The following is a 24,547-nucleotide window of genomic DNA, read 5'->3' on the forward strand; positions in this document are numbered from 1 at the left end:
CTTGCCCCCTCCCCCACCTCCAATCCGACCCCCGAACCAACTTAGCAGCGGCCCGATTTTTCTGTACTCTTCTCGAGTCTTCGCCAGTGGCCTGTTGCGCCAAAAATGGGTGTGTTTGAATTCGTAGGCTTATGTCTTTTAATGTCTTTTCTATAATGGAGCACCCATTGCTGTGCACAGTACTCCAAATGTGACCGAACCAATGTTTTGTACAAATTTATCATTACTTCTTTACACTTGTATTCTATACCTCTATTTATAAAACCCAAAATTCCATGAGCCTTTTTAGGGCTTTATCCAGCTGATCACATATTTTCCAGGAATTATATATTTAAATCCCTAGGTTTCTCTGTTCATTTACATACTCATGTTAGACAAATTGGAACATAGTTACCCTGTTTATCATTCTCTCCTTCCCTGAACAGGTTGACATGTCTGAAATAATTCATTTATAAAATAACATTCATATCACAGTTGAAACAATAACATTTGGATTATGTACCCACATGTATGGAATTGCGAATTTATACTGTTAATAAAAATAACCTGTTAACATAATACACTAGCAATATTCAAATTCTGAATTACAAGTTTTAAAGAAATTTGCTGCACAAGACATTAATTTTCTTTAAATACTATTTAAGCAGAGCAAAACCATTTTAGTATGTTCTAAGGAAAATGCAATTTATTGTATTTGTCAAACAGGACTTATGACAAAATACGTGCCTTAAATTTTATTTTACGTTGCTCTATTATTAAAAACTTGCCTTTTTTTCGTGGTGTTTTATGACTCATGCAATATCTTTACTTCGCAGTACTGCTAACCCACATGAAACAAGTAACGTGCTGTTCAAAAAAAGTTATTCACTTTGTTTTTAGTTTTCTCTCCGTATTTGGGGAAATAGGTCATAAAGCACAACTTTTTGTAACATTTTGTACATTTACTCTTCATTAAATGACTAATTAGGATACCGGATAAAGTCGACAGTGTAAATGCGGATTTGTTCTTACCTCACGGGAGGCTGCCAGGAGTCCCGCTGCGCTCATGTACCACACCAGCAAATATTCTTTTTCTAGAAAATCTGACAACAGCTTTTGATTCTCTTGGCTCGCAATGAATTTGACCCATTTGTCTGCTCTGAGTCTCAATGAGAAGACAATACGGTCTGCAATGTACTGCACTCTCTCGTCGTCTGCAAAACTTTCAACATGGTTTTCCTCATCTTCTTCAGCCATTTCCTCCACTTTGATTTTTTTTGGCACTTTTACTTGCAACAAAGGGCTTGAAATGTATATATTTTTAAAATTGCGCCTAACTTTTATTCTCACTGCGCCGGTCTCATCCAGCGCGAGTGTTCAAGCTGCGCATTTAACAGACGATCAAACTGCCCAGAGCTGAATCCTGCTATGGTCTGGTTTCCTTGGCAATGGGAAGAAGAAATGTAGCGTTTGTATCAGGCGCTTCCCCGCTTCCGCCAGTGAACGATTCCACTTCAAGTCGATCCCTACTTTCCACATGGTCTCCCCGGAACAAACCAATACGGCCGAGGGGGAAACTGCTATCAAATATCACAAGAGTCAATTAAAAATGCACAAGTACCAATATGAAAGGCACATATACATAAATAAAGTGAGACATATTTATCACCAATTGTTTTCATTAATTTCAGGACAAATGCGTTACTAAAGTAAAATGGGTAGCAATGTGCAGCACCTGTAGATACAATGAATCAGCAAGAGTAAATAACAAATCTGCATGCACTAGAGCTGAACCTTGACTAGAGAAAGGCATTGCATAAAACTAGAAAAGCTCATCGGTTGTACTGTGTTTAGTAACGTACAAGAATCTTATCTATTAGGACACCTTGCTGTCCCTCAAAGGCCCATAACGCTTTAGTGTCCGTATAAGTAGCACAAAAGAATGAAAAGCATTTTTTTCAGTATATTTCTGTAAAACATGTTTACAACTTTTGTAAATGTTCAAAATTACCAAAGAAACAAAGCATTACACGCTGTAGCGAGCGCTAGAAGTACAGTAGCATTGAAATTTCTAACAAAACTTCCAAGAAAAGCCAAGGGGTGAAATTTTCCAAGAGTCTGCAGCCTCAGTAGGGCGTCACGCACAGTATCGGGTGCACTGCCTCGATTTTCTGCCCATTCATTTAAATGAATGTAAAGTCACAGGTAGTTCACCCGCAATTTTCCCATAACCCATTTGTTACATGTATGGCCCCACTGGTGACAATGAGTCTTGGAAAATTTCACACATGGTCTTCGTGATACAAAGTAGTGCCCATTACAATGAAGTATAACTTGGAGGGAGGTAGCCAAGATTGTAATGTAAAGCATCGAGGTTCAGATGGTATAAAGCACCAAAAGTGAAGTAGATGGGGCTTTTGTTAAACGTCTCATCCCGTCCTTCAGATGAGATGTTAAAACAAGGCTCAATCTGATGTTCAGGTGGTTATTAAGCGTCTTATGAGGGTGAAATTAATCTTCGGTAGGGTGTAAAACAAGCAGTAGCACATCAGCTGCTCATTATACACCTTGCTTAATTCTCCTTTCCATTGACTTCATGAGCTTCCATGCAGCCTTGTTCAGCCTGAGCGAGCAACCAGGGAGAGGAAGAGAGTTGACCGCAAGGGTGTAAAGTTTTTGACAGCAGCTGAAAACTATGGTTTTGGTCTTCCTGATATTCAACTGTAGAAAATTCAGCCCTAGCCACAACTTAATATCAGGCAATCCAGAAATGCTAATGGTACCAAGGGAAGTGTTGCAGAGTGTATTGTCAGTGTACATGTGGAAGCTGGACCCATGTCTGCAGATGATGTCACTGAAAGGCAGAATGTACTTGAGGAAAAGGAGTGGACCAAGGATGGATCTTGACGGAACCCTAGCAGTGAGCATGTTGGAGCTAGAGGAGAAGCCTTTGCTGGAGGTAGGCTGGTTACATTGAGAAAAGGGCTATGGCTGCAATGTAGCCATGCAAGGCCCCCTGAGAAAACGTGGTGGAGGGGGAATAGCATAATCAATCATATTGAACACTGCAGAAAGGCCATGGAAGATAAGGAGGGATAAAGCATCACAGTCACAGGTGTGACTGCTGACTTTGGCAAGTGCTGTGAGCAGGCAGAAAACAGATTCCAAAACGGATTCCAAAAGGGAGTTGCGGCAGAGGTGAGCACGCAGCTGGAACTTTTGATAAGAAGAGGTTAGATATTTGGCAGTAGTTGGAAGGAGGGACAAGTCAAGGATGGGCTTTTAGAAGAGGAGGGTCCTGCTGGAAAAGAGACAGTACCTGAATAGAGGGAGCCATTAACAATACCGGTGAGCTTGGGGCCAGGAAAGGTTGTATCGTGGTAGACAGCTAGAGACAAACTGGTTGCATCCATTGAATCACATGATTTAAACTGATGTACTATTTTAATATATACACACAGAAGGCTATTCTCCTTTAACATGCAGTGAAATAATTAATACACATGAATTGACAGTTTACTGAAAAATAAAACATGGAGCGCCATGAGGCACATAGCTCAGCAGTCTGAAAGGTGCTTGAGTGACGTAGTTTATTTTTCCATAAACGACCAAGTTCTTTTATACTAAATGTTAACTAATTGTACAAGTTTTTTATGTTAGCTTTTTGACTTATTCTGTTGAAAGGCTGCTGTGTACTCTGCGATACATATTTTATGCAATCAGGTTACAGTTGGTGAATTCGGTGTGGACCTGAAATGGCTATTGTGGTATAGAATTTTCACACCTTTTATTATAGCACAGACTAAGGATCAAATCCAACATATTCTTTGTTTGAGTGCTCATTTAGTCACTGGGCCATTGCTGATCTATGGGTGCAAAGAGCAGCAAGCAGTTATCCTGGTCTGATAACATTAGACCTATGTAAAATCAAAGGACAATATATATTTTATTTGAATAGGAAAGTCTCAACATATAGCTCAATGGGTCTTTTTCCATGTAAGAAGGGTTATCATACTGATCTCTCAAGGTTTTTAGAAGTGATTTCAAAGCAGAGACATTATAATCTCAAAGGAGTATGGCTTCAGTTATGAACGTGAGATGTTTAAATAATTTAATTGGTAATGATTGTGGGAATTTGAGACACAAAAGAATATAATGTGTAAATCACTTCTCTGACTGCTGTCTTAACCTCTAGATCCTCATTATCCCACACAAAGAACATTATGAGAGCCAAAAAATAATCAACATCTTGCAAAATTGCTCATGGAGGTTAAGAATTTCAAGTGCTGGAAAACAGATAGAGGTAGAGAGAAAAAGAAAACTGCAAATGCTGGAAATCCAAAATGAAAACAAAAAAGACTGAAATTGCACATCAAAGTAACCAGCATCTGAAAAAGAACAATATGTTAATATTTTGGGTGTGACCCTTCAGAATTGGCACAGTCAGAAGCCTCTTTTACTAGTTCTGACCAGAACAAGTCACCGCATGCCTAAGAAAACAAAGAGTGGGAGTGAGAACAACAGAGTTCAAGAATTCACAAAGAGCAGCAATACATTTAATAGCCTATTAACCAATTGTATCATGCTGAAATGAGAAATACAATACAGTATACAAAGGCCATATCAGTGAGGGACTAGATAGAATCAAAGAAAGGTTACAGCACGGAAGGAGGCCAGTCGGCTCATCAAGTCTGTGCCGGCTCTGTGCAAGAGCAATCTAGCTAGTCCCAATCCCCTGCCCTACCCTGCAAATGTTTTCCTTTCAAGTACTTATCTTTTGAAGGCCATGATTGAATCTGCCTCCACCACCCCCTCGGGCATTGCATTCCAGATCCTAATCAATCGCTGTGTAAAAAAGTTTTTCCACATGTCACCTTTGGTTCTTTTGCCAATCGCCTTAAATCTATGTCCTCTGGTTCTTGACCCTTCCGTCAATGGGAACAGTTTCTCTCCATCTACTCTGTCTAGACCCTTCATGATCAAAATACCTCTATCAAATCTCCTCCCAAGCTTCTCTGTTCCAAGGAGAACAACCCCAGCTTCTCCAGTCTATCTATGTAACTAAAGTCCCTCATCCCTGGAATCATTCTAGTAAATCTCTTCTACATTCTCTCTAAGGCCTTCACATCTTTCCTAAAGTCGGTGCCCAGAACTGGACACAATACTCCAGTTGTGGCCGAACCAGTGTTTTATAAAGGTTCATCATGACTCCCTTGCTTTTGTACTCTATGCCTTTATTTATAAAGCCCGTATGCTTTTTTAACCACTTTCTCAACCTGCCCTGCCACCTTCATCAATTTGTGTACATATACCCCCAGATCTCTGTTCCTGTACCCCTTTTAGAATTGTGCCCTTTAGTTTATATTGCCTCTCCTCATTCTTCCTACCAAAATGTATCACTTCACATTTTTCTGCGTTAATTTTCATCTGCCAGTGTCCGCTCATGCTACCAGCCTGTCTATATCCTCTTGAAGTCTATCAATATCCTCCTCACTGTTCACTACCCTTCCAAGTTTTGTGTCATCTGCAAATTTGGAAATTGTACCCTGTACACCCAAGTCCAGGTTATTAATATATATCAAGAAAAGCAGCGGTCCTCGTACTGACCCCTGGGGAACACTAGTCCGCAAAACAACCGTTCACTACTACTCTCTGCTTCCTGTTACTTAGCCAATTCTGTATGCAGACCTTTAGATAAATACAAAGGGGCAAGTTAAATATAGCTCCAAAATGGGAATGAAGACAGCAGAAAATGATATGTGTATTAGAATATTTTGTCCAGTTTTGGTCCCCTCTCATGGTGGATAATATAGAAGCCCTGTAAAAGGTTCAGAGGAGGACTGATACTCAGGAGGAAATTAAGGTGTTGTTTCTGTTGTGGCACAAAAAAAGTGCTTGTGCAAGAATATCCAGTAGTGAAAGTGATGGAAGAGTGAACAAGGATGTCTTACAAGCAACTTTCCTTTCAGAAAGCAGGAAGGGGAGGGGGAGGGGGAAGGATGGATGCATTTAATGTCAAGATCACATTGTAGGTAAAATATAGAATATAATTTGGCAGATGCAGAAACTAGTAGGATCGAGGGTGAGAACAAAAGCTACTCTTCTTGTGAGGGGAGGGGGCAGCATAGGAAATGGAGAAAACATGATTTAGCACCTTCTTGGCCACAGACAAGGGAAAACTTCTGTAGAGGGGGAAAAACCCATTTCAACACTGGTGCAGCAGATGGAATCTTTCAAACAAATACTATAGAAATGGGAAAACTGAGAAAGGAATGTAGTCTTGGCAGGAACAAGTTTGGAAAGAATCATAATCCAAGTACTTATGGGATTCTGATAGAAGTTGTGTTGTGCTCTAACCAGAGAATGAGAACAATATGGAAAAAAATTAAATTGTAGACCTGAAATGTATCCACAGCTTACTGCTGCAGGATCAGGTGTAGAAACAGTGACAAATTAAACTAGTGACTTAAATGTGTCTAGCATATATTATAAAGGCAGAGAGAAGGGAATGGTTTCAAAAGTGTGATTAATCTCTGGATTCAGATAACTATCATGAACCTTCCAAATATCACTCTTGTGCTTTGATATCAGATCCACTCAAAGAGATTGAAAAGTTAATATTTCAGGAGTGATCTTTCATTTGAACTTTGATATTTTGATGAAGATATGACAAGAGTGAAACATTCTGGTCTAGTTTTAGCTTGGTATCAGCTCCTTTAAAATTAAGTCACAGCACGTAAGATAAAGAAATAGGCGGACTAAACTTAAACTTGATTTAACGTGATGACTTACAGGTTGCTACCGAACAGTTTACTTGAGGGAGGAGCTAAGCCACACAATTCAAACATAAATTAGTAGATTTGTTGAAATATGTATATGATTTACAGTCTTTTGAATTGAATAAACAATATTGTAAATTCTACCTGGTTTTGACTACAGTTATCTGCATGCTTCCTTTAAAATTGGTGAGTCCACTTGGACCTAATGTACAGATGAGAGGCTTTCTGCAATCTTCAGAGTGATAAGGTCTGAAGCTTTCGAAGTATTATCGAGCCAGATAGTCATATAGTTGGTAGGAATACCTATGTGCATATATAAAAGTTAATTCTGAGATATAGTTTAGCATAAAGATTATTTTCTTTATATGAGGGATAGCATAGTCTATATACAGAGAATATATATATACATATAATTCTCTTAATCTTCCATGCCTTTGCACAAGGGGACTCAAGAGTAAGTGCAGTCTTCAGGTCATGAGAGGTTAGAGTCTTGGATATTTGGACCAAGGCAAAGAGAGGATTGTGACACTGGAGCCTAAAAAGTGAGAAGGTACAGAGGGATGGAACGAGGGTGGGGGTAGAGAGTAGTATAGGGAAGGTAGAAGAGGGTTAGAGGTCAGAAGGGTAAGGGAGAAGGAAGAACATAGTTAGAGGTTGGCAGTGAAGGTGGAGCAGGGTTATAGGCTGGGGGAGAAAGTAGAGCAGGGCTAGAAGCCAAAGAGGGAGAGGGAAATCATAGTGGCAGGAGGAGGAGAAGGGAGAGCGGGAGGCTGGGAATGGGGTAAAGAGTTAAATGGTAGATTTTTGTGCTGAATGTATAGAAAGATGGATAGATATGAAGGAACTTTACAAGAGTGAATATATCACTTTAGGTTCAGATCTCAATTTTCACATTGGCCTCTGAAGTGTAGAAAACTGAATAAGCCGACCCGGGGCCCAATTGTGCTCGTCTACTGAAGCATGGTACACGCGGAATCGAAGATGTCATGGTAGGATTGAGGAGTCAGGTATAAATTAAATGATTGCTGTGGGAGGTAAGGTGATAACCAACTCGTCTGTTGGACTCCTTTGCGTATCTGCGACTACAAATTATACCAGCAAGTCTAAATCAATGGAGGCCTGAGGCTGTGGAATGGCCAGGATTTCTGGACAGGAGAACAGGAAGACAATTTAACACATTATAATAAATTACTTTATTAAGGATATTAACATTTGCTGTGGAGTAGGTTTATGCCAACCTAATTAACTATGAGCATGTAAGCATGTGATGTTGTCTAGGAGAGATGGGGAGGCAGAGAAAAGAATCAGTCAAAAACCCAATTAATTATAAATTTCAAAGGCTTTACAACAGGGGTGTCAAATTCAATTTCCATGGTAGGCCTGATCCGACATCCTGGCACTTGGCACGGGCCATTCAGCCAAAGTTATTTGGATACGCTGGGGTAGAAATTAGTATGCGTTTTTTGGGCGTAAAATGGGCGCAACATATACCAATTTCTGGGCACGAGGTCCTGCATCTAATCTGCGCTGGGGGCATGGTTGTTGCCTCACTGATTTTAGGCGTACCTCAGGACTGCCTGAAATTAGCATTGGATCAATTTAAATATGCAAAGGATCCTGCGTCTATTTCAGGACCCTTCTGTGAGATGCGTCAAAAACTAGGTTGAGCATGCGCCGTGCAAGCTCAGGCTAGTTTTTCCAGTTCTACAGTGGCCTAAACAAGGCCACTGAAGAAATGGTAGAGAAGTTTTTTTTTACTTCCCCATCTGTGGAGCGTGGAGGAGCACGAGTGCACCTCCAAGCTCCCCAGAACTACTATGGGCCATTGCCAGCCCACACACGACCCTCTTGAATCTCACTCCTCCATGTGTTGGAGCTTGCGGTGTAAAATCAGGGCATGCAGCTCCCTGCGCGGAGTGAGTAACCTCAGTCTCCATACCCTTGTTCTCCATTTGCCCATCAGTGGAAACAATCTTTCACTATTTACTCACAGTATAGTCCCCAGGTTTTACTCACCCATTTACTGGCTGCTCCCCTCTTGGCACTGCTTCCACTCACCATGTTGCTGCTGCTGTGCCCACCCCACCCCCATGTCCTCTCTTCCCCCCTCCCCAAGCCTCAATTGCTTCGACCTCCAGTCCTCTTCTCTCCCCCATCCGAGCCACCATCACCGACCCCCATTTCCCAGTTTCTGACCTCTGAGCCATCTCTCTACTCCTATTTGCCACTAACCCTTTCCCTCCCGAGCTATCCCGACCAACTGCTCCCCAGTGTCATTCTCAGTCTCCCCCACCTCCTAAGATCGAATTTCAGTCTAACAACCACCACCCCCTCCTCACCGAGTCCCAATCGCATGTCCCGTAGGTCACCCTCCTCCAGCCCAATCCTGCAGCTCTCCCTGCTCCGTCCACCAGCCAGTCACGTTTTCTGTCACTCCTAAGTGAGTGCCAGCTCCCTGTGCCAGGGGAGGGTGACAACCCAAAACTTAAAAAGACGCAGTTCTCCCGGGCTGTTCGAAGCAGTGTCAGGAAGATCGGTGTCCAATTTCAGGAGACTTGGCACAGCACACTGCGGGCCGGATGAAACTGTTCCATGGGCCGTACGTTTGACACCTTTGCTTTAGAACAAACAAGAAGCTGTTAAACAATAAGCAAAAGTATATAAAATGAAATGGTTTTAAAAAAGTTGAAAAGAAGGCTGAAACCTGAAGCAAAACTTACCGACAAAGAAAACAAGATGGCGGATCCGACTCTTAAAATTTGCAGAGGGTCTGAGAAAATATTCACAGCCTGGGCACAGTCACCCAGATTGTGTAATTCCATTATGAATGTGGGCATAGGAATTTATATTGGAAAAACACAGAACAGAAAGTTAAGTGGTGCAGACAGAAGTGTACAGGTGTAAGATTTTTAATATATTATATAGATATTACTATTATTTGCTTGTTCATTTACTGTTCAGTAAATTTGTTTGGCAGTTAAAACTTAAAACAAGGATGCAAAGAGGATCCTGTGAAGGCACAGGATAGAACCAGTACCTAAATCAATCTAGAGAAAGGTTTTTTGTTTCCTATCCTGGGCACGCTATCAAATTTATTAAGATATCAGAGCAAGTGTGAACACTCTTGAGAACATAGGGAGCAAGGTTCGCTTATGAGAGTGGTTTGAAACATAGAAACTGAAAATATATCTATCTATATTAAAAATCTTGCATTTGCATGCGCTTGCAAGACCCTATTCCTTCTTACCACATTTTCATCACTCTTTTTGTCAACTTTTTCCCAGTGATAAATTCCTATCCCATGTATAATGGGAACTGTCTGTGATAACTAATTATGCTGTAATCAAACCTTCCCACCAGTGGCGGCACCGTAGCACCTCCGTTTTGCATCTCCCACCTCCTCAGCCTAAACTAGAGAATGTTTAGGACTGAATTTCCCTCTTCCTGGCAGAGAATGGTCAGGGTGTGACTTCTGCTTGCTGCCCCAACCCTGACCCATTTACCCGAGTTGGGTGCATTATTCATGCAGGGTGGGTTCTTGACAGGATCTTTTCTTCCGAGACAGCCTGCAATTGCCAACAAGGAAAATGTGGGTGGTGCTGGCAAAACCTCTGCTACAGCATTTGAAGAAAGGAGCACATTTAAAGGGGTCAGAAGAGCACCTGAGAGTCTCAGATTGAGTTTGTTTTAGGCCTCGGATAGAGACAAGACCGAAAAACAGATAAGTTGAGGCCTGAGGAGAACTATGCACTACTGAGCCCTCTCCCTATGCTGGGATGGTCTTTTCTATATCTCTACACTACATCACTAATTATCTTTTAGATCACCCATTTTCTATTTAGCAGTTTGCAGGTTATTCAATACATTAACTCCCTGTTTGTGACTGGTGTACCTGTTGGTTCTCCCCTCAATTCTTTGCCCTTTCTCTTTTTCCAACTTTATTGAAGTGTCTGCTTGTCTTTTAGCTGTCAGTCTGATGAAGGGCACGCACACAAAATATCATAACCTATCTTTTCTCTCTACAGCTGCTGACTGACCTGCTCTTTGTTTCCAGTATTTTCTATTTTTATTCCGCTATTTATTTTATTTGCTACATCTGCAAAGAGGTCAAGGCGATTTTCAGGCAGAATATACCCTTTCCAGATCTATGCTCGCTGTTTCTTATAACATTGTTGCTCTATAGGTACGCTCTAGTCTGCTCCATCAAAGATTTCACTGATTTCATCGACTATTCATGCTAGGCTAGTAGAACTCTACTTGTTTGGGTCAGATTTGTCACCCTTTTTAAATAGTGGTACTATGTTTCCTAGCTTCCAGTCCTGCAGAACCTCAGGAGTGCCCAATGATCCCCTCATAACAATAGTCAGTGCCTATAAATTTCCTCCCTAGTGTTCTTCAGCTTCTTATGCTATACATCTTTTGGCCTAAGGGATTTGTTATTAGTCAGTCCCTCAAACCTGTCAAGTACCTCATGTCAGTATCTTAAGAATACAAGAACAAATCATTTAGTCTACTTTGTGAGAGAGTGGAACTAAAATGATAGAGCCCACTAGGGCCCAATGCTTCAATTAGAGGACAGTCTGCAGACCATATACAATCCTGTTTTCTATTGTAGATTATTGAAGATTTACCTCTAATTTATCAATGTCTTCATCTCATGTACAGTATATCCCCCCTAAGCAACAAAAAATAATTGCTCGTCAAAGGTGCAATTGTCCTTGGTCTTTAAACAGAAGCCTTTGACCTCAAGTCAAATCCCACTGGTCAATGCCTGTAACAGATAGCATACACTTGGCTTCATACATTTTTGTATGACCATACCCAAGAACTCCTTTCTTGTAAGTTATAAATAGGTCAACCTCATTCATTCGCTCCATTTTAGTTCCATAAGTCAGCATCTCATCTACTCAACTTTTCTCTCAACAATCTGGAGAAGTTACAAGCACTTGAAAGAGATTTATTTTACAGTGTTCAAGACTAATTTCAATAATCTTCCTTTCACTAATCATGCTAAAGCCTCCCAAAGCAGTATAATAGAATGAACCTTTTAGGTTCCAGACATAGAAAAGAAACCCCATCCACCACCCTAAACATTCACTCCCTTCACCACCGGCGCACTGTGGCTGCAGTGTGTACCATCCACAGGATGCACTGCAGCAACTCACCAAGGCTTCTTCGACAGCACCTCCCAAACCCGCGACCTCTACCACCTAGAAGGACAAGAGCAGCAGGCACATGGGAACAACACCACCTGCACGTTCCCCTCCAAGTCACACACCATCCCGACTTGGAAATATATCGCCGTTCCTTCATTGTTGCTGGGTCAAAATCCTGGAACTCCCTTCCTAACAGCACTGTGGGAGAACCGTCACCACACGGACTGCAGCGGTTCAAGAAGGCGGCTCACCACCACCTTCTCGAGGGCAATTAGGGATGGGCAATAAATGCTGGCCTCGCCAGCGACACCCACATCCCGTGAACGAATAAAAAAAAAATCTGACATCAAATTTAGTATAAAGACATCAACACTTTTCAAAGTGGAAGAAAATTACTATTTACTTAAATATACCTACAATATTTAATTAAAAATCAATACATAAATTGTTCCAAAAACTCAACATGCTATAAATAAATCTCCTCAAAGCTAGAATTTGAGCAACATGGGTTGAATTCCAAAGGTGTTGTTCAAAGAAAGCCTGACCACAGTTCCCTGCAGGCTGTCTGGAGAGGTCATAAAGCCTCTCATTTTCTCCAAAGACCATCCCTGCATGTTGAAAGAAGTCTACCTGCTGGGTGGCATGGAAATGAATCTATACCTTTGGTGGTAATTGGTGCAGTGAATATAAGGGATTTTGAATTGTTCATATACTGACAATAATGAACTATACAGAAAAGTCTTAAAGTGCACCAAATTCCTAGTTTGGGACTCATTAAAAGAACAAATTTATTTTCACAAGAGAGCAATAAAATATTTTCTGTTCTTGATCTGGTTAAATTCTCTCAATCCTACGTTAGAGAATAAATTAATCAGTGTCTTGCTTTATAACCATCCCTTTAAGTTTAACATTTCAAATGAAAGTAACAGAAAATCCAAATTAGTGATCAAATAAACTTATAGCTATAGAAATATTGATTTAAGGTCAGTTAGTTTCATAGACTCGACTGTTCCAATGTTCTCTTGGCAGGCCACTGTAAACTTCAGTTCATCCATAACTCTGCTACCCGTATTCTAACTCACACCAAGTCCTGTTTATTCATCACCAGTGCTTGCCTCGATTTTAAAATTCTCATCCTTGTTTTCAAATCTCTCCATGGTCTCACCCCTCCCTATCTCTGTAACCTCCTCCAGCCCTACAACCCTCCAAGATCTCTACACTCCTCTAATTCTGACCTCTTGCGCATCCCTGATTTTAATTGCTCCACCATTGGCGACCTTGCCTTCAGCTGCGTAGGCCCTATGCTCTGGAATTTCCTCCCAAACCTCTCCGCCTCTCCCTTAAGACACTCCTTAAAACCTACCTCTTTGACCAAGCTGTCCTAATATCTCATGTGGCTCGGTGTCAAATTTTGTTTGATAACGCTCCTGTGAAACGCCTTGGGACGTTTTACTACGTTAAAGGCGCTATATAAATCTACGTTGTTGTGTTCACTCTTGTTATAGGGACCTATGGTAAAATTCTGAAATAATTACCATTGAAGGCAATGTAAAATTTCCTCCTTTAAATCTGTGTGGCCCATATAACTCTTTATTTAGTTGTTTTGTGTTATATTCCACTTTATTTCACCTGTAGATTACAGACAGGACTTGAAGACCAGAGTGGAGCCTGAATACTGGAGCCAATCAGGATTTAAATTCTCACCACTCAACACTTTAGTCTGCAGTAATAGGGCTAAATATGTCAAAGAGTCCACTTATGGCACAACCTTGTGCCAGCAACTTGAGTTAGAACCTCTCACTTATTTTAAGGCTGGGAGCTACTGCTGAAGGGTCTTGCTCCACCTGAGCTTTGAAATGATTTTATAGAAACATAGAAAACAGGAGCAGGAGTAGGCCATTCGGCCCTTTGAGCCTGCTCCGCCATTCAATATGATCATGGCTGATCCTCTATCTCAATACCATATTCCCACTCTTTCCCCATACCCCTTGATGCCTTTTGTGTCTAGAAATCTATCTATCTCCTTCTTTGGTATATTCAGTGACTTGGTCTCCACAGCCTTCTGTGGTAGAGAATTCCACAGGTTCACCACCCTCTGGAGTGAAGAAATTTCTCCTCATCTCAGTCCCAAATGTTCTACCCCGTATCCTGAGACTATGACCCCTCGTTCTGGACCCCCCAGCCAGGGGAAACATCCTCCCTGCATCCAGTCTGTCTAGCCCTGTCAGAATTTTATATGTTTCAATGAGATCCCCTCTCATTCTTCTAAACTCGAGTGAATACAGGCCGAGTCGACCCAATCTTTCTTCGTATGAGGCCGTCCATTTTAATACAGAGAGCGCACTCCAATATTTGCCAATCTATGTATTACTGCAAATCGGGCCCAGCCTATGGATGATCATAACAGACAAGTTGCAATGTATCGGTATCAGCAGAAGAAAAGAATGTTCCATTAAGAATCACACTTTACAAGGTGAGTGGGAAATAGAAAAAGCCATGCTCAGTACAATGATAGGCAAAGCACTCTGATTCAAGTCCAATAGCATTCAGTCCTCATTCTGAGCAGTGTTGAATGGAGAATGTAGTATTTCCCAGCAGGGGAGGGGTTGGGGTGGGGGGAGAAATCAGAGTGAATTATGCCTGGATAGCTAATCGTGCTTCCTAGCAGCCAGCTATACAGGTCATTGGTGGTGGCCTGGGAGCAGGTCTGACCCAGCCCACTTAGCTGCAGCAGTGTCAAGTCAAAAAGGTCAGAGGCGACAATAATTGCAGAACAAAAGGTAACACTGCTCAAAATAAAACAAGAAAAGTCATATTGACCAAAGGAAGGAAACTAGGCACTGCATTACTTTTCCAAACCTGTTACTGAATCAACAGACTGAACATATATGGGCAGTGTTTCAGACCATTTGTATTCTAACATATTGACATTTCTTTACATATTTTATCTCATTATTCAGAGTCACCTTGAATTTTATTTTGTATTGCAGGCCTGTTGATGTGTATTCAGGTTCTTTTTCCATTTAAGGAATGTTTTCATTTTCCTGTTAAAAGTAAATTACTTTCTGTTCGTGGTTTGACCGAAAAGATAAATCAAAAGGTCTAATATAAAAACAGTTTTACTAAGTCTTCTCCTCCCCTATAAAAGAAAACAATGACCAAGAATATTCAACTAATAAAAGAACAAGCACAAGCATTTCAACTTAAAGGATATTTTAATGGACAAGTTCGGTTTTCTGCTGCAGGTGAAAAAACACATTTTCCCCCACAAATGCACTCTTTTATACAAATTTGCATTATAAAAATGTGAACAAATCGTGCCTTTAAGGCCATACTGGCAGAATCCATTATTAAAAGTTTATGATGCCAGGAAAACACATTTTAAAAAAAGATTTACAAGTGAATTATTGTAACAAAATATTCAGGTTAATAATTTTGTTGTAGAAAGTCTGATATTCAAAACCAAAATTTCTTTTTTCCCTAAACACTACCATCAACAATATTCCCTCTTAATATTTTTACACATGTTAATTGTGTACTTTTTACTCTTAAACATCTGTAAGTTACTTAGAATTCAGTTCGGTGGGCAATTATTTATTTTTAATCATTACATGCATGATTATAACCACAAATGGAAGCAGACATAAGTTAAAGCAAAAGTACTTTGCAAGGCCAGAAACAAATTGTATAATCACAATATGGTAGTCAATTACTATATTGATGAAATTCTATATATATATAATTTTATATTTTACTGCTTCCCAAAAGGACAAGTTTACTTGCACCTACAAATACATCTCCTTCATTCCTGGCCTTGCATAAGATAAGCAAGTAAATAATACTTATGATAAATAATAAATCAAGATGCAAATTTCAGATCTGTAATTTTCTACAGCCATGACCACTTGCAACAGACACTAACTCACTGGAAAAAAAACACAAGTATTACTAATGGCAACACTGACCATTTATAGAACTATACATATATCATAATTTCATATAGTTGTACCAAGAATTAAGACGAACAAAGTACACGAGTAAGTCGGTGGTATAAACATATTTATACAAAAAGGAATGAGCAATGAAATAGTCTTCAAGACGGGATTTACTGAGACACTAGATTAAATCAGTGCCTAGCCTATCTCCAGGAGAAGGCCCTATCAAGGATAGCTTGGTGAAAAGCAGACACTATATAAATGTATGATTCATGGAAGATGGAGCTAGGGAGCAAAAAAATCAGACAGACAGACACACACACACACACACACACACGCCGAATAAGTGAATGAAAGTTGAACAAAATAAACCCTCTCTCACAGGGCTAGTAACAGTTAACTGGTCCATAAAAATATTTTAACAAATCAACAAACTTCTGCCTAAACAATTACTGTTGGATGAAAAAGAAATCTAAATAGGAGTACAAAAAAATTCATGCACAAGTTTAATTGAAAAGTCTATTCTGAACCTGCTTGACTCAAAGTTTGCAAAACAAATATTTTACATAAGAAAAGAAAAATAGAAGTGGGTTTTTTTTTTAGACATACAGGGGAGTTGCAATTATCACCCTGTATCCAAAATGTCCCCTTAGCTGACATCGTCCAACACTTAGGATCCTGGAAAGCTATTCCAATAACTAAACAGCTGCAGACATCGGATTTCTAAGAACACGCTCATCACAATTAAATGTTAAATACAAATTGAGATCTATTCCACATGTAAATAAAACTTGGAATAAAATCATCCTCCTTACAGAGAAGCTGAATCAAAACAGAATCATTTTAAGCCTCTCTACATTATTGCAGCTACTTATCAATGTATCTGGATTCACTTTTTTTTTAATATATTCCTTTTTAATTTGGGTACCTGTTAAAGCAAATGATTCTAGTATATAGAATTATTTTTAAATTTCGATTGTCATCCACTCTGAGAAGATGGTGAGTTGAGAAACTGATTAAACACTTTTTTTAAACAATCAGTAACATCTTAGAATAATCAATGTGGTTACTACACTATGACCATCAGATAAGATTTGCCCAAGACTATGGTATAAAGCAAGATTACTGAGATCTTTACAGAAAATTCCTTTAAAAAAAAATAAAGAGCTCTCTCTAATTAATAGAAGTCTGTAGATTAAGATTGCACAATTAAACTCCTTAAAAAATAAAAAAGCATCACTGAAAAGACTTAGTTTGGATAGTGTCAAACAAGCAATTTTGTTTACAACAGGGATTATCTTAATAATGGTGTTTTTAGTAAACAGTGGTTAGCTGTTGCATATTGTTTAAATCACAATACTCAATAAATTTAATAATGGTAGAAACTGAACAGCTATTTTGCATATTGCTACTATGTCCAGTTAAAATGTTAGGTCCAAATCTACGTAACAAGTTACGAATTGCAATCTAAGAGTTGTTTTCTTCCCCCCACGCTCTTCTAACTTTTTAATATTGTTTCTACTTCTTTGAAATAAATTGATAAGTGCTGAATCTGGACTGCTGCATGTTGAAGATATCAGTATTCATCAATGCTATTTGCCATAGCTGGCATTGTTGGACTGGAATCCTGGGAAGTGGTGGTTATGGCAACTATTCTGGGAGAGACTAGAACCTCTGCCACAGATGCTTCCATGTCTGGCGAGACGCTCCCAACACTTTGGACAACAGCAGCACCTTTCTTGTTCTGATGGGTTTTAACATGTTTCGAAAGATGATCACTCCGCATAAACCGCTTTGAGCACTCTGGGCAGGAAAACTTCTTTTCACCTGAAAGCAAGAAGAAAGATAAAGGTGAATAACTTACCTGAGAAAATACTATTGCACTTAGGTCTTTTATTGGGAGGGGGGGGGATGTGGAAGAAGGGAGGATATGTGGGAATTCATATTTCAGTGGTATAGATTTGTCAATGTTTCACTTCTTAGCTTTATAGAAACATATGGGTTCCTGTTTTCACTTTGAAAGTGTCACTAACCTTAACCATCATCATTTTCAATATCCTGCATACAGAATAGCTCCATCTTGTCAACCTGGTTATTCTAAGCTGTAACTTTACCTATGAGCACGGCCACTGGTTTGTAGTGGCCGAGGTTAGTCAAATTCCGTTTTTATTACACTCAGGTCTGGGACGATTACTGGTGTTTTGGGGATTACATACTGCAATTCTATCATTTTATTATTATGGCCATTGATTTATGGTGATTGAACAAGTGAAATTCTATTTTTATTTCAAGGTATTTTGGGGAACACATTTCACAATGCTGCCCATTTTTCCACGACAAACCCAAATCAGTGGCCTTGAGTATGGGATAGTCGAAAGAGAGACTCTGACAGTTAAGTACTTGTCAACAGCAAACTTTTCTATCAATTCATCCATGCATACACATGTCAGAGCACTTTTTCCACTATATATTGTTTGGTAAGGTTTATTAAAAACCATTTCACAGGCTGTCCAGGTTGCTTATTAGAAAAAGTACTAAGCCATTGTCACATTTCAGGAATTTTTTTACCGTTTCCACAGAAAGAATTTTTTAAAAAACAGAAAATGCAGTGAACACTCAGCAGGTCAGGCAGCACCTGTGGAGATACCTTTAATGTTGGGTTTCCCAAGGAAAGTGTATTCTAACAAGTTTTTTTTTAAAAAGGCACCTAGATGAATTGTGGTTAGTATTCTAAATGGCAGTTGTTTTCCCCAGAATCTAAACCATAAGTAATTTGTTAGCTTGTTTTGGTAATTGAAAAATAGCTCACACCCAATAGTGCCAAAAAGTCTATGAACAGAGGGAGATTAGAAAGCAAGAGAGAGAATTATATAAATCCAGTCATGACAGCTGTTCTGCATGTTCACCATACCAAAATACAAAACAGCTTAATGACTCATATCTAGTCACAAAAATGTTTGCTCAGCCCACCTTCAATGATGCTCAGACGAGGAGGAACGCGATGGACACCTACAGATGCTGAAAGACGCCCTCGTAAGAACGGGATATGACGCTCGACTCGTCGATCGACAGTTCCGACGGGCCACAGCGAAAAATCGCATAGACCTCCTCAGAAGACGAACACGGGACGCAACCAACAGAGTACCCTTCGTCGTCCAGTACTTCCCCGGAGCGGAGAAACTACGCCATGTTCTCCGCAGCCTTCAACATGTCATCGATGATGACGAACACCTCGCTAAGGCCATCCCCACACCTCCACTACTCGCCTTCAAACAGCCACCCAACCTCAAACAGACCATCGTTCGCAGCAAATTACCCAGCTTTCAGGAGAACAGCGTCCACGACACCACACAACCCTGCCACGACAACCTCTGCAAGACATGCCAGATCATCGACACAGACACCACCATCACACGAGAGGACACCACCCACCAGGTGCATGGTTCATACTCCTGTGACTCGGCCAACGTTGTCTACCTGATACGTTGCAGGAAAGGATGCCCTGGAGCATGGTTCATTGGCAAGACCATGCAGACACTGCGACAACGGATGAACGGACACCGCGCAACAATCGCCAGACAGGAGGGTTCCCTCCCAGTCGGGGAACACTTCAGCAGTCAAGGACATTCAGCCACCGATCTTCGGGTAAGCGTTCTCCAAGGCGGCCTTCGAGACACACGACAACGCAAAATCGTCGATAAGAAATTGATAGCCAAGTTCCGCACCGATGAGGACGGCCTCAACCGGGATCTTGGGTTCATGTCACGCTACACGTAACCCCACCAGCGACAAAAAGTTATCTGTTTTTAACACAACGGGTCATTCTCTGTCTTTCTCTTCCTTTCGGATGTTTCTCTCTCTCTCTCTCTCTGTCTGTTTTTTGTTCTGGCCGTTTGTGTATTCGGTGGTCCTGTAGGTAACATCACTCTGTCTGAACACTTTGATTGCCTTGACAACGGGCAGTTGGAAAGATTATCTGTAATCACCAGGTATTGTTCTCTGACTATAAATGCGATATCCTTCCAGGGAATCCCACACTCGCTCACCTGACGAAGGAGAAAGCCTCCGAAAGCTTGTGATTTTCAAATAAAACAGTTGGACTATAACCTGGTGTTGTAAGATTCCTTACATTTGTCAACCCCAGTCCATCACCGGCATCTCCACATCACACCTTCAAAGAGACTGAAGAAGTAGACGTGTGAAATATACAAATATCTGGCTTAGGTGACAAAGGGGTACTTTTGTTACACCACTAGCTCATGCTATCGTACAAGTGAATATAGGGCAGTGTGAGTCAACTCCCGCAAAAGTACGCCACTCAGACCGCATACAGGAGTGACCGATTCCACTATACCAAGATGGTATCTACAGCACAACCGATTCCTTAACTGCCATATAAACAGAAAGTCCAAAGTTCAATTCCCAGCCTGTGCAAAGGTCTCAGGCAGGGAGCAGTTGGGGAATTCATCTTCATGCCCCTGTTTCTAGTTGCTTTGCTGGAAAGTTTGTATGTGTGGATGGTAGGTGTGTACAAGATTGGGCTCAATTGTGATGCATATCACCATAAAATAGCCTGCTGACCCTGACCATCTAGGTTTACAGAAGAATGGCCAATTGAATGAGGTACTGGAGGATTGCCAGCACGCTAGTAACTGTACCTCAGCAAGAGTCGCTACCTTCAGGATAGATCAGGAGAAAGATAGAGGGTAAAACAAAACCCTTAAATCATTGAGTTTGATATTTCTTTTCTGATATTTCTCAGAGGGGGAAATCTTTAGATTTTATTGTGCTCCTTAATAACACTTTTGTTCTCATAGTTAGTTTCTGTAGTTTATAGCTGACCTGCATTATATACTTGTGCATTAATGCAAAAAGAAAATCAAATAAAAAGGAACAATACACCATAAGCTTATGAAAAATTGTTAGCGAAGGAAAACCCCAAAACACTACATTGGTGGGTGCCTCATGCAACACTATTTCCAAATGAACTATCCAAATTTAATGAATCCTGGCTTTCCCAACCATACAAAATAATAAAAATGACTAAATGTCACTTGTTTTCCCTAGATGTTATACAATTAGCACACTAAAAGAATGTCCAGTGACGAGAGTAGAATGTCAATGCACTCATCAAATCCCTTCATTAACTATCACCCTTCCAAACAGAAACCCAAACTCAATTTTCTAAATTTGCAAACTTAACTTACATTTAATTAGGGCTGTGAAAAATCAATTAATGGATTGCTTTTCAGGCAATAAAATAAATGGTCAATTCATATTTAAATATCACCAACTCCCCTATACGAACAATATACACAACTGTGCACACTTGGTTTAGCTACTCAGACGATCTTTTCTTTTGTTCATTTATTGTCTGGCTTTTGACATGTGCATTAGTGTTAAATGGCAATCTGAAGAAGCTGGAGAGGATTCGATGTGACTTTAGCAGAGTACTGGGCTTGGCATGAAATACACACTTGACTACCGAGATAACCACTTTTAAGGTGATTTGATGTACATGAAAATTCAATAATTTCAATTAAGACAATTCCAAAAGCAATTGATTGTACGTTGTTTGTAAGGGTGGGTCTGTAGCAATCATTGGGTTTTCTAGCAACCTACGGCAAATCATTTTCACTTTGTCCGTGGTGTCTTTCACCAGATCATCTATTTAATTTTGATTTTTGTTTCAATATTTATGCTTACACGTGTCTGATTATTGGATAATGTACAAAGGCTATAATCCAATCATATAAAGATTAATTCCAATTTCCATGACAACTGAAACTATCTGCTGCTGTCAGATTGCACTTTACTACCACCATTTGGAGACACATTTAACTTAGTTGCTATAGAGCCATTATCAACATGTGCAACCATCAGCCAGTTCCAGCCAATAAAAATATTACTGCATTTAGTATACAGTGCCCTGAAAACACATTAATAATTTACCAAGCTTCATCCTATCAGATGCAACAAAGCTCTCTGTCTGGGAAAACTGCCACAGGCATTGATGGCCTATTAAACAAGTTGATTCAAGCCAGTTCTGTACACCAAAAGTTACAAATATATATCAGTACAATCAGATCAAAATGCAACTCAGACCCCCTCTGATTCACTCTATGGAAAATTAATATCTGAAGGGAAACAAGAAATAAATATTGCTTTTAACCTGGATCATAAACATAATAAATAACGTGCCGAGGAACTCGGATCAATTGGACAAATTCAGACTGAATGTTCAATCTTTTAACAACCTTGAGGCTACTTCAACAGAATGCCCACTTGTTTAGTAATCTCAAGTTTTTTCTAGCTGCATTGTGATACTTTGTTCAACCAAAGGTGTAGTGCTCCTGTTTAGTAGGACAAGGTTAATAATCATTCCAATGACAAGATATGGCTTAAATTAACTAGTCTGGTTTGTCGTGCAAAGCAACATATATGCATTTTACCAATTAAGAGTAGACACAAAATCTCTGGGCATTGGTCTAAACATGTGACTTATTCCTAACACCAATCGGCAGTGCTTTTCACAATGCCTATAGGCAGTAGAAGTCGAATACATTATTTGTATCTTTAATGAATGCTAAATTAAGCTAATCATAGAATCATAGAATCATAGAAGTTTACAACATGGAAACAGGCCCTTCGGCCCAACATGTCCATGCCGCCCAGTTTATACCACTAAGCTAGTCCCAATTGCCTGCACTTGGCCCGTATCCCTCTATACCCATCTTACCCATGAAACTGTCCAAATGCTTTTTAAAAGACAAAATTGTACCCGCCTCTACTACTGCCTCTGGCAGCTCGTTCCAGACACTCACCACCCTTTGAGTGAAAAAATTGCCCCTCTGGTCCCTTTTGTATCTCTCCCCCCTCACCTTAAATCTATGCCCCCTCGTTATAGACTCCCCTACCTTTGGGAAAAGATTTTGACCATCTACCTTATCTATGCCCCTCATTATTTTATAGACTTCTATAAGATCACCCCTAAACCTCCTACTCTCCAGGGAAAAAAGTCTCAGTCTATCCAACCTCTCCCTATAAGTCAAACCATCAAGTCCCGGTAGCATCCTAGTAAATCTTTTCTGCACTCTTTCTAGTTTAATAATATCCTTTCTATAATAGGGTGACCAGAACTGTACACAGTATTCCAAGTGTGGCTTTACTAATGTCTTGTACAACTTCAATAAGACATCCCAACTCCTGTATTCAATGTTCTGACCAATGAAACCAAGCATGCCGAATGCCTTCTTCACCACCCTATCCACCTGTGACTCCACTTTCAAGGAGCTATGAACCTGTACTCCTAGATCTCTTTGTTCTATAACTCTCCCCAACGCCCTACCATTAACGGAGTAGGTCCTGGCCCGATTCGATCGACCAAAATGCATCACCTCACATTTATCTAAATTAAACTCCATCTGCCATTCATCGGCCCACTGGCCCAATTTATCAAGATCCCGTTGCAATCCTAGATAACCTTCTTCACTGTCCACAATGCCACCAATCTTGGTGTCATCTGCAAACAAACACCAATCTTGGTATCATCTGCAAACATGCCTCCTAAATTCTCATCCAAATCATTAATATAAATAACAAATAACAGCGGACCTAGCACCGATCCCTGAGGCACACCGCTGGACACAGGCATCCAGTTTGAAAAACAACCCTCTACAACCACCCTCTGTCTTCTGTCGTCAAGCCAATTTTGTATCCAATTGGCTACCTCACCTTGGATCCCATGAGATTTAACCTTATGTAACAACCTACCATGCGGTACCTTGTCAAAGGCTTTGCTGAAGTCCATGTAGACCACGTCTACTGCACAGCCCTCATCTATCTTCTTGGTTACCCCTTCAAAAAACTCAATCAAATTCGTGAGACATGATTTTCCTCTCACAAAACCATGCTGACTGTTCCTGATCAGTCCCTGCCTCTCCAAATGCCTGTAGATCCTGTCTCTCAGAATACCCTCTAACAACTTACCCACTACAGATGTCAGGCTCACCGGTCTGTAGTTCCCAGGCTTTTCCCTGCCACCCTTCTTAAACAAAGGCACAACATTTGCTACCCTCCAATCCTCAGGCACCTCACCCGTAGCGGTGGATGATTCAAATATCTCTGCTAGGGGACCCGCAATTTCCTCCCTAACCTCCCATAACGTTCTGGGACACATTTCATCAGGTCCCGGAGATTTATCTACCTTGATGCGCGTTAAGACTTCCAGTACCTCCCTCTCTGTAATATGTACACTCCTCAAGACATCACTATTTATTTCCCCAAGTTCCCTAACATCCATGCCTTTCTCAACCGTAAATACCGATGTGAAATATTCATTTAGGATCTCACCCATCTCTTGTGGTTCCGCACATAGATGACCTTGTTGATCCTTAAGAGGCCCTACTCTCTCCCTAGTTACTCTTTTGACCTTTATGTATTTGTAGAAGCTCTTTGGATTCTCCTTTGCCTTATCTGCCAAAGCAATCTCATGTCCCCTTTTTGCCCTCCTGATTTCTCTCTTAACTCTACTCCGGCAATCTCTATACTTTTCAAGGGATCCACTTGATCCCAGCTGCCTATGCATGTCATATGCCTCCTTCTTCTTTTTGACTAGGGCCTCAATCTCCCGAGTCATCCAAGGTTCCCTACTTCTACCAGCCTTGCCCTTCACTTTATAAGGAATGTGCTTACCCTG

The 24,547-nt window shown here is 40.5% G+C and overlaps 2 protein-coding genes across 2 annotated transcripts in view; both read right to left on the reverse strand.

Moving 5' to 3' along the window:
* Positions 1-1,236, reverse strand: part of LOC137332178 (dynein axonemal heavy chain 11-like) — a 380,453-nt gene extending 379,217 nt beyond the window's left edge. Inside the window, exon 1 of the mRNA XM_067995882.1 lies at positions 1,012-1,236. Within this exon, the coding sequence (XP_067851983.1) occupies positions 1,012-1,236 (225 nt within the window). The remainder of the gene's footprint in view (positions 1-1,011) is intronic.
* A 13,874-nt stretch (positions 1,237-15,110) lies between these two features.
* The window catches only part of sp4 (sp4 transcription factor), a 92,732-nt gene continuing 83,295 nt past the window's right edge, over positions 15,111-24,547 (reverse strand). The window contains exon 6 of the mRNA XM_068003661.1: positions 15,111-17,676. Coding sequence (XP_067859762.1) covers positions 17,426-17,676 — 251 coding nt within the window. The 3' untranslated portion in view covers positions 15,111-17,425. The remainder of the gene's footprint in view (positions 17,677-24,547) is intronic.

The sequence above is a fragment of the Heptranchias perlo genome, chromosome 2 (genome assembly GCF_035084215.1).
Source record: "Heptranchias perlo isolate sHepPer1 chromosome 2, sHepPer1.hap1, whole genome shotgun sequence".
Lineage (NCBI taxonomy): Eukaryota > Metazoa > Chordata > Chondrichthyes > Hexanchiformes > Hexanchidae > Heptranchias > Heptranchias perlo.